The sequence below is a fragment of the Protopterus annectens genome, chromosome 5.part1 (genome assembly GCF_019279795.1).
Source record: "Protopterus annectens isolate FY-2018-M chromosome 5.part1, PAN1.0, whole genome shotgun sequence".
Lineage (NCBI taxonomy): Eukaryota > Metazoa > Chordata > Ceratodontiformes > Protopteridae > Protopterus > Protopterus annectens.
In genome coordinates, this window is record NC_056736.1 from 566,550,294 (window position 1) to 566,568,161 (window position 17,868).

Here is a 17,868-nt window from a genome sequence, read left to right on the forward strand (position 1 = left end):
TCGAAACTCTCCTTAGCATGGAGAACATCGATATCTGTGCAGTAAGAGAAACCTGGTTCAAGGCTCCCGAGAGCACCCCAGCACTACCATGTTATACCTCATACCATGCTTTTCGGCCCCAAAACTTGGACCGAACCACAAAAGGAGGGGGAGTATCACTATTCGTCAAAGATACCCACACCTCCAGGTTGGTGGCACAGCACGAAGCATCAGAGACTATCCATGTGCAATTAACAGTGGGTAAAACTGCCTTCCAGTTTATAGCCTGCTACAGACCACCCTCCCAAACCCAGGAACCCCACTCTGCCTTCCTGAGAACACTGGAAAATATGAAGGTCTCTCCAAACACCATTATATTGGGCGACTTCAACTACCCAAACATAGACTGGGTGCATTACTCTAGCTCCAACACCCTAGCCCAAAGGTTCCTAGAATTTATAAACTCAAATGCTATGGAACAACTTGTTACCACTCCCACAAGAGGAGAAAACATACTGGACCTGATTATCACCAACATGGGGACTCTATGCTCCAGACCAGAAGTGTATCCCTCACTGGTAAGATCAGACCATAAACTAATCTCACTGGATATTCACATCCCGACCCCACCCCCTGCCCAGAAAACCACAGTGAAAAACTTCTCTAAAGCAAATTTCACACTCCTCAAAACCGAGGTGGAATCCTTCAAAGCCCCTGAGCCTGTGGAAAATACGGCCCAGACCACAGAATCCTTTATAAACGCATTCTATGAACACCTTCAGGAATGCATGGATCATGCAATCCCAAATAAAACCAAGACCCAATCCTCCAAAGGCAGACGTCCTGTCAGGTGGACCCCAGCCATAAACAAACTATACAATAGGAGTAGGAAGCTACTACATGGCAGAGCAAAATCCCAAAAAGGGAAGGCATCTCTGATCAGTATTAGCAAAAAACTACGGGCACTTATATTAAGGCCAGCTTTGAGAGAAAAATTGCACAGGACACTAAGGATAATCACAAGGCTTTCTTTAGTTATATTAGGAACCTGGGTGGGAATTCTGAGATAAGCGCAGAATTAGTCCAAAATGACAAAAAATACATTGAACCCACAGACATTGCCAACATCCTAGCTGACCGGTTCAGCGCAAACCCCTCCACCACCACCAAAAGGGCAAATATCTATCCCAGCAGAGTGCTGCCCCCCTGCCATCTCAGATGCTCAGGTAAGAGCCGCCCTCTCCAAAGCAAAAAAACGCAGCAGCAATGGGACCAGACGGTGTCCTTGGCTGCGTCCTACATTAACTCCAAGAAGAGCTAAACCCAAACATAAAACTACTGTTCAGTCTCAGCCTTACTACAGGATATGTACCCAAAGAATGGCGTACAGCAACAATGGTTCCTCTCCACAAAGGTGGTGCCTGAAAGGATCCTTGAAACTTTCACCCCATAATCCTGACTAGCTTGGTCTGCAAAGCTATGGAAAGGATCATCATGGACCTCATAAATAAAGATATTGGGGACCTACAGACACTGGATACTACCCAGTTTAGCTTTAAGGGCAGATCCTGCCTCATAAACTTGGTCGATTTCTTTGAAACAGTCACCAAGGCCATTGACGAGGGGAAGGTGGTCCACACAGCCTACCTGGACCTCGCAAAAGCCTTCGATGCAATACCCCACTCGGGCATTATAGATAAGCTCACCAGCTTAAATATAAACCCCTATGTCACTAGATGGGTTGCAAACTGGCTCAAGGACAGAACCCACATGGTTAGAATTGCTAGAGCCATGTCAGACTCCAAACCAGTTACAAGTGGCGTCCCACAAGGCTCAGTCCTGGGACCTCTCTTGTTCGGTATATATTTCTCGGAGGTAAAGGCCAACACGGAAGGACTGTCCCTGACCAAGTTCGCAGATGACTGCAAACTGGGCGCCATAATAGACTCTCCAGCCGACACAAGCATCCTCCAAAAGGGCCTCATAGAAACAGACAACTGGTGCCAGAGCCATGGCCTCAAGCTAAATGCCAAAAAGTGTATAGTCATCCCCTTTGGCAAAAACAAAGTGCCCACAAATTACCACATAGGTGGTAATCCATTAAGTACAGAAGAAGTAATTAGGGACCTGGGGACCCAAGTTGATAGCAATCTCTCATTTGACAACCACGTGGCCAAAGTGGTTAGAAAAACATTTTATATAGCTCACCTAATCATGACGAGATTCACATCTAGATCAGGGGAGGTCATCGTGCCTCTTTACTCATCCCTCATCAGGCCCATAATTGAGTACAATGGCCCTTTTGGGATGTACCTTACCAGACACCTGCAGCAACTGGAAAGACCCCAAAAGTACCTCACCAAGAGGATCAAAGGGCTCAAACAGATGCCATATGCTGCCCGGTTAAAGAAACTCCAGCTCTACTCAGTGGCATACCGCCTGCTCAGAGGAGATCTGTGCCTGACATATAAAGCCATGTCCAACCCGCTACGCGCTCGAGAGACTTGAACCTCAGCACTGAAATAAATAGGACATGCTGGAGGGACAGATTCATAACCCAGAGGCTCCCTTCACTCTGGAATAAAATCCCAGTCCAGGTTAGGCAGAATCCCTCATTTCCTCTCTTCAAGAGGAATCTTGATGAGTGGATGGGAGATCGTAGGTTTACCCCGGGTATCACTTCTGTGTCACTGTTAGACAGAGGCACAGTATACTAACCTCGAAAAGGGCATAGCAAAATTCATTTAAAATGGGTGGCGAAAGCCAAACACACTCTGGCTAGGCTTATAAATGCCCTAGGGCAGATAGCCTTGTATGAACCTATGTATATGCAAGACTGCATATTTGGAAACTTCAGTGGTACCTAAAAAGTGTTTGGACTCAGCATGGTCACAGCCTGGAAACAATAATTACTCTCATTCCCTGCCTGAAACAGGAGTTTCGATGGCGGGCGAAGGCCTGTCACCAGAACAAGGGACAGCCGTTCACCTTACCCCCAGCCAGGCAGACATTGACAATGGATGCATCAGATTATGCCTGGGGGGCACACATGGCAGGAAGATTTATTCAAGGCACATGGTCCGCCAACCAAATGCATCTACATATCAACCAAAAAGAGATGCTAGCTGTTCAGGATGCCCTGACAGCCCTCAAGGACCTACTTCATCCGGGACAACTACTGATAAAGACGGACCATACCACGGTCATGTGGTATATAAACAAACAGGGAGTCGCTCATTTTTACCCCCTCTGCAAACTAGCCATGACTTTGTGGGACACAGCATTGACTTACCAAGTACATCTGCAGGCACAATTCCTGCCAGGAAAGATAAATACTCTGGCAGGCGAACTAAGCAGAAACCTCATGGATCCCCACAAGTGGAAACTGGATCCACAAGTCTTCCAACATAACAAGGAAATGGGGATGCCCGGACATAAACCTATTTGCCTCTCCTCACAACTGCCAACTAAAGAGATTCTGCACAAGGACTTATCACAGAAAAGCATGGAAAGTGGATGCCTCATCTTTCAGCTGGAAAAACTTAACAGTATATGCCTTTCCTCCACTGCCTCTCCTCCCCAAGGTACTCCTAAAGGTCAGACAAGAGAAGCCAAAAATGATACTGATTGCTCCAGACTGGCCCCGCCAGTACTAGTATCCATTCCAAAGGAACTTGTCTCAATGCCCAGCCTGGACCTTACCTCAAATACTTCACCTACTGTCCCAACAAAACAGATCCTGCACAGCCAACTCAAGACCTTAAATCTCGCAGCATGGTGGATAATGTAGACATACAAAACACACCTCTCACTAAAGCAGTGATGGATGTCATTTTGGAGGCCAGGAGGCCTAGTACTAGAAAATATTATGCTTGAAAATGGAAGAGATTCTGTGCCTGGAACCCAGGCACAAGGAATTGACACAGCAGTACCAAATATTCCTCTGATTTTGCAATACTTAACTGAGATGCTGGACAAACGCCTAACCTTTTCATCAATTAAAATTCATGCCTCTGCCATTTCGGCTCATTACAATACAGAGCCACTAATCTTTTCTCATCCTTTAAGGCAATACCTCAGAGGAGCCAAAAATTTAAGGCCTCCAAGGAGATCACCAATACCTGCATGGGACCTCAATTATGTTTTGGAAAAACTCACTCTGCCCCCTTTTGAGCCAGCCGCTACAGCTGATATTATGCCTAAGGTAGTGTCCTGTGTGGCCCTTAACCAAACTATTCATCTGCCTACTTTTTATCCAGATCCACAGAATAAGGGGAAGAGAATTCTGCGTTCTTTGGACATACACAGACAGCTACACTTCTACTTGAACATAACCAAAGCTTTCAGAAAGACTGAGCAACTACTAGTGGCATATGCTGCAGGATCACAAGGAAAGGCAATCTCAAAGCAGACTATTTCAAAGTGGATAGGCCACTGCATTCGTTTCTGCTATTCACAACATGGCAAGCCAGTGCCTAAGGGCATTAGGCCACATTCAACCAGAGCAGCAGCCACTTCAGCAGCCTTCCTCAGGGGAGTACCAACCAAAGACATTTTAGAGGCTGCTACCTGGAGTTTAGTGCACACCTTCACAAAGCACTACCATTTATCACCCTACTCTAAATCCAGGGCAGGCTTTGCCACTGCAGTGCTGCAGGGCCTCATAGCCGTTCCTAATGCTATTTAACGCCAGTCTAACAACCATAGCTTTGGGATTCAACCCAAGTGTAATGACCAACAGTGAAACACGAAGAACATAGTACAGTTGTGTACACTTACCATAAATGTAGATGTTCGTGTATATTCACTGTTGCAGTCCAGGTTTGCCCACCCACCATCCCCCTTCTCTTTTTGCTGGAACTTAGCTGCATGTCTCTAATCTATAGAACCTATGTGGTGTATGTGCTTGTAGATGAAGGTATAACATTTTGGTGCATGCATGTTTTATTGGCATTTATTAAGCCTTCCTTTATGGGGACACCTGACATCTGGGGCAAGCAAAACTGAAGAAAAGGGCGTCGCTGCATCTTTTATATTCCTGGCTTACTGACGTCAGGGAAGAGGCGACAGCAACCGACGCTGGACCTAAACTTTGGAATTCAGGCTGGCTGAGGGTAGTCTGCCAGCAGGATAACCCAAGTGTAATGACTGCAACAGTGAATACACTCTAACATCTACATTTATGGTAAGTGTACACAACTCTACTTTTTCTTATTTCCACCTGCTTTATCCCACAATTCAAAAAGCAACTAAAAACACATCTTTAAAATTCCTGGCTCTGTCCCTGTAACCCGACATGATAGCCCAATTTCCCTTCCTCAGTAGCTAATAACCCCTCTTGAATGTCTTCACCAGGCCTTGAAACTGGACTTGGCTACTGTATTATGTTCAAGCACAATTCTCTCCTGTCCAATAATTTACTTATTCTCTCCATCTCCAGCTGTGTTTTTCATGCTCTATTTCCACTGCCTGCTTATATCACAGAGCAATATTGTATAGAATTATTATAACATCCGTTATTTTCCAATATATGAAATGTTATCCATGACATGTTGGTTGCCTGTGTACTACTAACTCTTCATGTAATTACAGTCTTTCACTCTTTTTGTATAGCGTTGCGCTCTCTTGCATTATTTTGTACTACTTGCTATTATTTTTGTTTTACTTGCTATTCTTTTGAATTATTTTTGTATTATGTCAATTGTGCATTGTTCTATGATTTAAATAAATGTGGAGCTTTTCTCCCCGGGCCTCCACTGAAAAAGGACCTGCGCAAAGGATTTTCCTGGTAAGCAAATGTAAAATAAAGTACACATTTTTTCAGTAAAATATCCAAGTGCCAAAAATCAGCTGAACAGTTATGTTTGTTGTGAATTGCAGACATAGTTCCACTGGACAGAACTAATTCCAAATACTTAACCTTAAAACATGTACTTTATATGCCTTTTAGAGAAACTGGAATTTGCCCTTGTGGTAGAGCACAGTGGGTGAGCTCATCTTATATTTTCACTGGTATGAAATAGTGAAAAGTGTGTATTTTCTGTTTTGCAGTGAAGTCCAATTTTGCAGCCTGTAAACGTTAGACTTTTCTCACATCTCAATATCTTTGAACTGCAGTGTAAATGCATTTTGAAAATAGTGTTTGTACAGCAGTGGTATTGTGTGTACTGCAGAAAGTTTCAGTTTAATGGACAAATGTTTCAGATGAGTCTGTATTACCTCGAATGTCCACAATACCGAATACAACTCTGTTGACACACAAACGTCGATCTACACATTCAGCAAACTACCAAACCATCGAAAATGAAAACATTGAACGCATTACGTCATCAAAAGTGGCATTCAGGTAAGTGAAACCCAACTAAGTAAAACTATATTAGCACACTTGTAGGGGGGCAAGCCCCCCACACCCCCTACTTAAATATACCAACTCTGAGACCATACTACAGTGGGGAAAAGGATACATTTCCTCATCCCCACAATCCCGCTACTGGACAACAAACACATTTGATGTCTTCATTTTCAATGGTTTGGTAGTTCGCTGATTGTGTGTATCGACGTTTGTGTCAACGGAGTTGTATTCGGTATTCTGGACGTTCGAGGTAATACTATAGCCCCCTTCAGGTTACCAGTTTGCAAGTGACTTCTAGCATTTTGAAGAGTGCTGATTATTCCATCTCAGTTTGTAGGGTTTTGCTAAAATGGTTGGAGCTTTATAATTAAGATCTCTGATTCTTTTAAACTGTTAATCCAGAGTAAATTACAGTGTGAATCAGTGCAGGTGCAATAATGCAACCTTTTCCTTTTTATTTCTACATTTTTGTAGACTGCCAATGGAGTATCTTCTCGAGAAGAAGAGGAAATCAATGAACTGCAAGAGGATGACAGAGATCTTTTCTGTGATCAGTTGGCCAGTATAGGCATGCTAGGAAGAGTTGCTTCAGAACACTGTATACCACTTCTTACAAGGTATACTGAATTTATTTTAACAACTTCCTAGCTATGTAATTTTGTTTCTACACACACACCATCTTTAGAAAGCTTCACCAGGACCAGCACTCACTTCGGCAAATGTTAAGGTAGTGAAAGTAAAAGACTGAAACAGCATGAAGCCAAACTCTTATCAACATGCATGAAGTTTGTATGGCTGTTTTTTTTTTTTCAAGTGTCAAATGTCCATTCACACCCTTCATACTGAAGTATTCAGACCCCTCTGTAGGGGTGGAATCTTAAATCTGACAATATGGACCTTCCTTGACAAGTCCTGTGATTGGGTTCATACTTGTTTATATGTATTTTCACTGCTTTCGAGTACTGGGCTTGCTTGTTTTTTTATTAATGCACACTATGATGTCACATACCTCACTAGAAGAGGGAGCCCAGCTTTTGAGCAACTATTTCCCCCTGTTTTTTTCACATGTTAACTATAGTATTTAGAAGTGGTGGTGCAACGTGGAACAAGGCTGGACCACAACATATCTTTTTACCAAAGCACTTAGTGATTTGTAAATACAAGTACACAATAGGGCAGGACTGTGTATGTGGTGGTCTTATCTCACTGTATAAACATAGTGTCACTCACATATCCCCCATGTTAATTTCTCCATCCTAGGATCATGTACAAAACCACAAATGTTACCCCACTGGAGTATGAGCTGGCTCCAGTTGAGTAAGTTATGGGAATCCAGCCATATACAAATGCATTTTGTACCATTTGGGAGTGCAGCACCCCACCCCACCCCCACCCCAGTGGGAACTCACACAGCTCCAGATCTCCTCTTACCATGTAATGGTAATGACCCTAGCTGTGACATGTCTAATGAATGAAAAAGCTTTATGAATCACTGACGTACATGTATTTCAAGCATGGGCGTTAGTGCTCTTCTAACCTGCCAATATAATAAAACAATTATTCTCTTAACAAGTGTCCAGGCTATTCTTTAAAATATCTAAACTAGTGTTTGATATAATGCAATGTAATTTGATATTCTCTTCCATGCATCAGCTGCTCTCTCAGGGAACCAATTAGTACACTTCTCATTCCTGTAGAATCTTGTATATGGATTGTCTGATTCTCTACTAGTTTTTGATAACCCCAAACATTCCCAGAGGTAGTTGTCTGTTAATGCCCTGTATACCTGAATAAGGTCTCCTCTTAAAATATCTGTGAGACACTGTGCAAGTTTAGATTTTTAAGTCTTTCATAATAACTTAAATGTTCACATCCATGAATGCCCTTGGTATTTTTCCCCTGTACTCTTTCCAGTTTACTCATGCTTGTTTTGTTATAAGGTTTCTATATTCCATACTTGATTGGGTCTAATGTAACTAACAAACAGTGACTTCATTTACGATTTGCTAGACTTTATAAGTCTTTTTATACAACATATAGTTCTAGAACTATCATTAACCAACTAGCTGATATGATTAGAAAAACTCAGCTGAATCTACCCATATACGGAGGTCCTTAAGCGAATCTACAGTTTCAATCACTGTGTGCTGAATTAAATATTTGGTTTACCATCAAAACGTCAATTGCACTTCACCATTTACTCACATTGTTGAACTTATGTGAAATCCGTAATGCCGAATTGTCCAAATGCTGGAAAAAACATTAACATCGACATTTCCAACTAACTACACACCTAAAAACAATTGCTAACGTGGGTCAAGAAGGGGGAGAGATTTTACGGTTCGGAATATTGGTGTTCGACTTTTTCAGCATTCTGAGTACGGACATCACATAAGTAGATTCAGTAATGTTTCCAAAATTTTGATGGTAAACCAAATATTGACTTTCATTTTATACCTCCCAAATCTCATATGCTTAGTTTTTGAAGTATTTTTCAGCATATTATTCTGCTGTGCCCAAATGATCAATTCAGTCAAGTTCTTTTGAAGACGTGCCCTATCTGTAACACATGGAGCCAGTTTACCCAATTTCTAGTCATCTGCATACACACTGTAGAACATCTCATATGAAAAAGATAGATCTGAAAGATGCAAGCTAAACAAGTATGGGCCTAGTACAGAGCCCTGTTGGACACCCTGACTGTAACCAAGAATTTCACCTGTCCAGTTTCTGCATGGTACTTGCCATGTTCTGTTTCTAAGCCATGCAGCTGCTGCTCTTATCAAGAGTACATCAATACCTAGTTCTGATTTATTGCTCAGTGTTTTGTTAAATGCAGAAGTTGAATCTGTATAATACATCACAGCACAATTTTTCATTCATAGCTGCTGTTATATTGTTATAGAACATCATGTTACAGGTGGTAATAGAGCTCATTTCAACATATGCATGCCGATATGATTTCAAGTACCAACCTTTCCAATTCTAAAAACTTCTCCAAAATTACATACTTATTTTTCCACAACATTAATAAACTTAAGGGTCTGTATTACTCTGGGTTGTCCTGCCACTTTCCCTTAAGGGCAGGTTTAACAAATGTGTCTCCAGTCTTGAGGAATCTCCCCATATTTATATGATCGTGTAAATAATGGATATAATGGGTACTGTAAGTTCATGCTGAACTGTTCTTGGGTCATTATTACTAATTTTGTCACCTCCCTGTGCTTTGTTTGATTCATTTTGCATAGTTCTTTCAGTATAATATAATTTAATTTCATTATCTGAGGTTACCTGGATGTCACTAGGACAACTTATCGCCCTCATTGCGGAGACACTGTTTTGTATAAAATTTTATAAATGTATCTATAATCTGTTGTCTGAGATTAATTTTTAGAATCTACACTGTTTATCAATTTGTGTCTTTACTCCTCCCACATTTTATGCATCTATAAAATGGTCTCCAGGTAATGCTCAGCATCTTTTTCTTCAAATTTTTGTTGATCTTGTCTCGCACTGTACTTATATTGTTTGTCCAGGTTATTTATTTCATTTTTTCAAAGTTGTAGTTTGATCTCTCTTCCATTTCTTATATTTTTTGTCTCTCACCTTAATTAAGTATCTTGTTTTTATGGAACTGTATCCTCCTGACTTTGTATGCCTAGATCCTGATAAACATTTTATTTATTTTTTTTGCATTCACACAATTTCTCTTTGAAAACTTTCCACATTCCTTCTGCAGTTTTCCCACTGAAAACATCACTCCAGTTTTACATTGTGACTGTTGTATTTCAATATAAACTGTTAATCCTCTGTGGTTCGCTTTAGATTTCAGTTTAGCAGAATTATCTAGCAACAAATTAACTTTTATAACCCCATGATCACTGCACTTCCGCAGTGGTAAAACTAGAAATGAAGTAACAGTGATTTCTGTAACGCAAACGATGTCTAGTATGTTCCATTCCCTTGTAGTTTTTTTACAGTCTGAAGCAATAATTGTGAATAATTTCCTTATCAATGTTGTTGAATCAATATTATTCTAGTCTCTTTCTTGTAAGTTGAAGTCCCCAGCCACTGTTATTCTTCCCTTTTGTGTTTCTTGCAAGAAATATATGAATTTGTCTAGGTCATCAGCACTTGACTTTGGTGGTCTATGTACTCCCAACAATTGTTATATGTTACAGGGTTGTCTTTTGTCATGGTTACACAGTCTATCGTATTGGTGTCATTCATTGAGCATGATATTCCACAAGGATCGGTTCTGGGGCCTCTACTGTTAGGAATCTACTTCTCCGAAGTGCAGGCTAAAACTAAAGGACTGCAGCTGACAAAGTTTGCTGATGACTGCAAAATGGGAGCAATCATTGAAACCCCAAGAGATGTCAGCATTCTTCAAGAGGGTCTTGCATAGACTAAAATCACGGTCTTAAACTTAATGCAAAAAAAATGCATTATCATCCCCTTTAACGAGGGTGATCCTGCAAACTACCACATCAATAGCAATACCTTAAGCAATGCAGTCAGTGGTGAGAGACCTGGGCATACAGGTTGACAGCAACCTTAACTTTGATCACCCTGTCTCCACAGTGGTAAGAAGGGCATTTTATATCCTTCATCTCACAAGTAAGGGAACTGCCTCCAGAAAGAGTTTATTACCCCCCCTGTACTCTTCCCTCATCAGGCCAATAATGGAGTACAATGCTCTTTTTGATATGTTCCTTTCCAAGCACCTGCAGCAATTGGAGAGACCACAAAGGTTCGTTACAAAGAAAATTCAGGGTCTTCAAGCTATGTCTTATGCGGACAAACTAAAATCATTGTCACTTTACTCTGTGTCATACAGACTGCTCAGAGGCAACCCGTGCCTTGCATATAGAGCAATCTCTGACTGAGGTTTAATAGAAATGTACATTCACAAGTCAAATGGCATGCGGGCCACTCGCTCAGAAGACCTTAACCTGGTATGTGACGTCAACAGAACTTGCTGGAGAAAGAGAGATTGTCTCACAGTGGTTGGCCCCACCTTTGGAACAAGCTTCCTATTCATGTTAAACAAAACCTCTTGATGGCCCTATTTAAGCATAATTTGGACAATTGGGTGGGTAACTGGAAATTCACCCCAGGGGTTCCCCTCTTGGACAGGGGCAGTACGTCCTGATTTTAGTGTCTGAATCAGACACCCTTGGGAACATTTGTTGAATTTGGCTAGGCTTGTAAGGGTCCTGGAACCATTAGCCTAGTAACCTCCTATGAATGATCACAGGTCTCATAACTATTTTTAATCCCTGTCTTAACACCTTCATCTTATTTTTGTTAGAATGTGTGTTACAGTAAAAACATTTATACCTTGACAGAAATGGTTTCCAGTCATTGTTCTCTGACCATGTTTCACAAACAGTAACATTAATCTGATGGGAACGTAGCAAATTTTCCAATAAAAAAATCTTTATTATTATTATTGCTCCTAGCATTAATAACCGTCAGAGTTGCATCTAATTTTGGTATCTGAGCAGTTACTTTTTAGACCTGGCAAAAATCCTAGCTTATGTTTGTCAAATATTGCAAAATATCTGCTGGAAAAATTCTCTTCCGTGATCTTGACAAGTGCGCATCATCCTATCTGAACACGTGTGCCCAGAATTAAGCTTGGATGCTTTGCACATTTCTGTTTTTTTAAAAGGGACATTTTTTTTCACGTATTTACCCAAGTAATCTTTTTACTAACTGTGACATGACTGTCCTTTCTGTGTGTGATTTGTGAAAAATACATCCTAACACTGTGCAAGTCATGCTATCTAAGAGGGCTATAAGTTCTCTGCCAACGGTCAGAGTTCTTGGAGATGTGATTGTTTGTGCTGACATGAATAAATCAGATCTGTACTTCCTTGCATTAAGGCGTTCTAAGGCCTGCTGCACATTCTCTGTGTTTGTTCCTGGCAAGCATAACACTATTCAATGTTCATTGTGTTCTGTGCAAATGTAAGTATCAGATGTCTTTCTATTCATATGATGCAGTATTCATAACATGAGGGTGGTCCGCCTCTGGCTGACTCGTACGTCTGGCCAGTATACCAAAGTCTAAAAGCTACTGCAAGGTACGTGTGATGGTGGACATCACTTAGCATATGTCTGCCATAAATAGACATCTGGTATAAAGCGGATATCACACGTACCTACCACAGAACTTTTCTGCCACCTGTCCGACTGCCAGCTCCGGTCGTTGCTCGCCAGAGGACTCACTTGTGTGCTTCAGATAAGTACCCCATACGTTTTTTTTTTCCATTACTTTTGGCTACTGTGTTGTTTTTTCTTGAGTACATGCTGGCTAGGAAGGGCTAGTGTCAGTGTGGAAGGCATATAAAGACTCCCACAAGCTTTGCTTATTTTGCTTAGCCCCAGACCGCGATCACACATCTTGCAGTATCTGTAAGGCCTTTGTTCCTAAAACCCTCCATAGCCACCTAGCGTCCCTTGGGTTGTATTTGGAGAATTGGCACCTTAAGTGCTTAGCTCGAGACATGGAACAGATGTTGGGCCCTTCAGAAGAGTCGCAACTCAAGGCCAAGAAGCCTTGGCCTGATCCTATAGCTGCTTCCTCTACTCTGGGGGGTCTCTCCTAAGGCTGATGAAAGCCTGGAGGTCGCTTCAGAGTTTGCAGAGCCGCCTTTGGGTACCTCCGTGAAAGCCGTCAAGGAATCTGTAGGCACATCCCAGAAGGATTCACAGGTGGCAGACTTCATTTCGGGGGGGGGGGCACGGTTGGTTATTTCTGAATGCCCATGTGGCATGAGACAGATTGTGGTTCATTATGGATTTTGTGGAATGCCGCCTGACATCAGGCCCTTCTTTCTTTCATCGCCTGGCTCCTGAGGCTCCAAAGAAGAAGAAACTAAAAACTTAAAACATATTTCCCCGGCTTGTACACTGTGGTGCTTTATCTTTCCTTGGTTCCTCAGGACCAGGCTTCTGATCAAATTCCTGACTGGCAGGCCTTTACCCAAGGCCTCTCTAATGCCTTCAAGGCCCTTCACCAGACGTCACTCCCTTCTCTTCCAGCACAGGCTCTTTCTCCTACCCCTTTGAAGAGGCCTGCAGAGGATGTCTCTTAGGAAGAGGAATATTCATCAGAGGATGAATCTCTTGCCTGTTCTGCTCAAATTCCCTATCCTCTAGGTTATGCCTTCCCAGAGGAGGAATCTAATGGTACAGATTCCCCTGGGGAGGATATTTCCTTTGGAGAGACCATTTTGAAGATGGATTTCAAGTGGCATTGCTGCCAAGTTTCTGAGATTAAAAAGAGGTACTACAACCTCCTACAGATGGAATCCCCTAATCCTTTAGCCGTCCCTCCAGTACTACTGGCCTTCTTGGATGCCTTCACTACAGCTTCCAGCCTGCAGCCCCGAAGCGCCCTGACAGATTTTACAAAGGGGCCTGAGGTTTGCTGACCCATCTTACTGTATCAGTGGCAGCAGATAAACCTGCCAAATTGTTACCCTACACCTCCCTGCTTCCTTCTGATGAGGAAAGCAAGGTTATGGAGAGGCTGGAGAAAAAAGTGTGTACGTCTTCAACCTTGGCCTTTAGGGCAGTGAATTATCAGAATCACATGGCTAAATATTCCCTGGCTGTTTTGGTGGATGCAGTGAAACTCCTGCCAGAGCTTCAAGTATTCTTAATTCCTGCTCCCAGGTTACTAGACACTCCATCAAATGCAATTGTGCAGTGGAGGCTTCGGCTAGGGCTGCAGCTTACAGGGTCTCTGTCCTGAGAAAGGTACTCATGGCTTAGATTACAACCCTTACTGGATGATTCCAAAGCTAAGCTCATGGATGCCCCTCTGGATAACAAAACCTTATTTGGCAGTGCAGCTGCAGCGTTATATAAAACTATTCAGGAAAAGGGGAAGGAACTCCAGGATTTAAAACACATTTTTGTCTCTCCTGTCCCCTGCTTCTAGAGAAACTACCCAGCCAGAACCACCTTTGTTAGGAGGGCAACTAAATCTCTCCTACTAAAAGGTAAAAGGAATGTTAGGAGACAGGCTCCTAAGTCTGCTTCCTCCACAACCTCTTAGAAACTGCCTTTTTAGGCCAAACCTATTAACCTGCGACTACCAGGTCTCCCAGATCTGTCTACCTCCCCCTTCTCTTCACCTATCCCTTTCCCTCCCAACTTGGAAACAGAAAGGACCCAAGAGTCCTGGGTTATTATCAACAAGTTACTTTGTGGTATGGGAAACCCATCCTACCTTCAAGGGAATCCCACAGCTGCCTCAGAGCCAAATGGAATTCTTCCCACTAGTCCTCTCCTGTCTTCTTTCTCAAGATACTATCCAGATGGTGCCACCCAATCAGAGGAAAAGGCTTTTACTCCAGGATGTTTCTGGTCCCAAGAAAGGATGGCCCTTGGCAGCCCATCCTAGACCTGTCCCATCTAAATACCTTTCTGAAAGTTCCCACCTTTCGCATGCTGATCCTTCTTACTCTACTCCCTCTGAATCTTCCCTAGGCTTTCATGGTGTCACTGGACATAAGATGCCTACCTTCTCATTCCCATTCACCAGTGGTTCAGGAGATTCCTTCACTTTTTTGTGGCTTCCTCTAATTTTCGTTTTTGTGCTTCGCCCTTTGGTCTGTCTACGGCACTGAGGGTATTCACAAAATGTTTAGCCCCTGTTGTAACCTACTGCAGATTGCAGGGCATACAGATATTTCCATACTTGGACGACCTGCCGCTTCAGGCCCCATCACCAGAAATACTCCTGGACAGTCTTTCCTACACTGTATCCCTTCTGCGAGGGCTAGGATTTACCATCAACCTCCAAAAGTCTTCCCTGACCCCCCTCCCAGGATCATGTCTTCCTGGGGTGCAGGATCCTGACAAGTGCAATGATAGCTTGCTTGCCCCTAGATAAGATCCTGTTCCTCACCTCATATTTTCAGGACCTAGTACTTCAATCCCGGACTGCCAGGGAGTTCTTGTGCCTCCTGGGGTTCATGGCCTCAACTATTCCAGTGCTTCCCTTTGCCAGGCTACACATGAGGAAATCTCAATGGTTCCTGAGAACAGTTTGGTAGCCGCACTCTCACCCACTGGAATTTGTTGTTCCCCTCCTACCCTGTTTGATAAGGGAATTTGAGTGCTGGAGTTTGTAGGTCAACAGAAATCTAGGCCTACCTCTTCAACCACTCCCACCCACCCAGGATCTGTACATGGATGCGTCAGACACAGGATAGGGTGTAAGTCTAGGAAACTGGAAGATCAGGGATGTGTAGTCCCCTCTACAGACAAAAGAACATATCAACATAGAAGAAATGAGAGATTTATTCTTTGCCCTCAAAATCTTCAAGTCCAGAATTTCACCAGGGGTCCTAAGGTGGTTCACAGACAATGCCACAGTCCTGTAGTACATCAACAAGCAGGGAGGGACAAAGTCCTATAGCCTCTACAGACTGACATTGTACGCCTGGGAGATAGCCCAGCAGTGTCAGGTCTCACTCCAGGCTGTTTACATTCCCTCAGCTCTGAATGTGATGGCAGACTTCTCTAAGCAGGTGCATGACTCAATCCCAAGCATGGATGTTGAACAGGGATGTGTTTTTAGACCTTGTCCATCGATGGGGCATCCCTCAGATCTTTTTGCCTCTCCCATGAGCAGCTAGCTTCCCAAATATTGTGCCAGGATTCCACATCCTGGGTCATGGAGGGTAGACGCTATAGAATTTCCATGAAATGGGATGTTTCTGTACGCGTCCCTCCCCCTTCCCACTCATTCAGAAGGTTCTGCTGAAAATTCAGCGGGAACAACAAAAATCTTGCTGGTGACCCCCTTTTGGCCAAGACAGCATTGGATGTTCTTCGTGTTTCACTGTTGCACTCTTCGCACTTGGGTTATCTGCCTGTAGGTAGCCCTCAGTCAACCCGAATACCAGAGACTTAGTATTTCTGCGTCAGATGCTGTCGCTCCAGGACTGATGTCAGGTCGTCAGGGGTATAAAAACAGGCAGCCGATGCCATTGCTTCAGTCTTTCTTGCCGAGGAGCCCGAAGCAGAAGCAGTTTGCAAGTGCCAGTCGGCCGCTACCTGAATTTTCGTTTACTAATTTAATGATTCTGAAGTCTTCTAAAGCTAAGTACCCCATTGGGGATCCTTTTTTCTTGCTCTAACCGATGTCAGAAAAAGTCAACAATTGTCCTGCCTGTGGAAAGCAAATACCTCACAGAGATTTTCATTCTTACTGTCACCTGTTTTGGCCCAGACCACAACGTCCCTCGATGTTGGTTTTGTGCCTTATTTAATGCCCAAACCATTCGTTGTCGGGCTCTTTGTCACTAAATTCTTTCGCTCCCAATCTCCGTATTCTGAATTGGCTTCGGTAAGCCATCCGACTACCAATGTTCCGAAAAAATGTAAAGATAGACGGACCATATAGGTCCAAAACTGCCGACGACGCTTCTGTTAAGCTAGTCCGCCGATACTCGGGTGTTTTCGCAGCCCATGATGCCCGCCTCAATGGATTCGCAGGCCTCTACTGAGACCCATTTGGAGTCCGGTATGCTGCGAGACTCATGTTCTTCGTGTTTCACTCTTGCAGTCCTCACATATGGGTTATCCAGCTCCTGGTAGCCCTCAGTCGGCCCAAATACCAAAGTCCTTGGTGTACATGACGTCGGCTGCCGCCGGTTGTAAAACAGATGAACGTACGTCAGGTATAAAGGGGACAGCCGATGCCATTTCCTCAGTCTTTCTTGCCGTGGAGCCCGAAGCAGATGCAATTCGCACTGGTGCAGGTCGGCCGTTTGCCTTCATTTTGCTTTCCGACTACCAAGTTGAAGACGCCTTTAGATAAGTACCCCGTTGGAGACCCTCTTTTCTTGGTTTAACGAATGTCAGATAAAGTTAACAACTGTTTTGCCTGTGGAAAACAGATTCCGCACCGAGATTTCCATTCCTATTGTATAACTTGTTTGGGCCTTGAGCACGACGTCACTAACTGCAATCTCTGTGCTTCCTTTAACCCGCGTACCATACGCCGTAGAGCTAAGATTTTGTATAAATATTTCGGAGTCTGGCCTAAGTTTATCGGTATGACGTCTTCTGGTCTGCCGACTTCGGATATGCCTGGGAAATGCAAGGACATGGACCGCGACAGGCCTAGGGTTAAATCTACTGACAACACACCAGTGAAATTGATCGTCAGCACAGCGGTACTCATTGAGGAGCTTTCGCAGCCCCTGCAGTCCACAGATTTTCAGCCGCAAGCCTCTGCCGAGACCTTTACGGAGTCCTCCATGCCACAGGCTGTTCCATCTTCAGACCATCTGCCTGCCGCTGCCTCAGATGGGTTTGGAGCCATTTTGCAGGCAACGGCTTCTGACGCCTCTTCTCGGCATGAGACCAGAACCAGACCAGACTACCTTATTTCAGACTTCTGCAGTTGCTAGGCCTCCCGAGTCCCTCCTGATTGCTAGTAAACCTTCCAGCCGCAAACCTCGTCACAAACAGGCATCTGCCTCCCCTTCTGTACCTCAGTCCCA

General features: G+C 43.5%; 1 protein-coding gene across 1 annotated transcript in view; it reads left to right on the forward strand.

Moving 5' to 3' along the window:
* XPO4 (exportin 4) overlaps positions 1 to 17,868 on the forward strand; it is a 1,500,264-nt gene that overhangs the window by 971,074 nt on the left and 511,322 nt on the right. Inside the window, exon 12 of the mRNA XM_044073186.1 lies at positions 6,806 to 6,948. Within this exon, the coding sequence (XP_043929121.1) occupies positions 6,806 to 6,948 (143 nt within the window). The remainder of the gene's footprint in view (positions 1 to 6,805; positions 6,949 to 17,868) is intronic.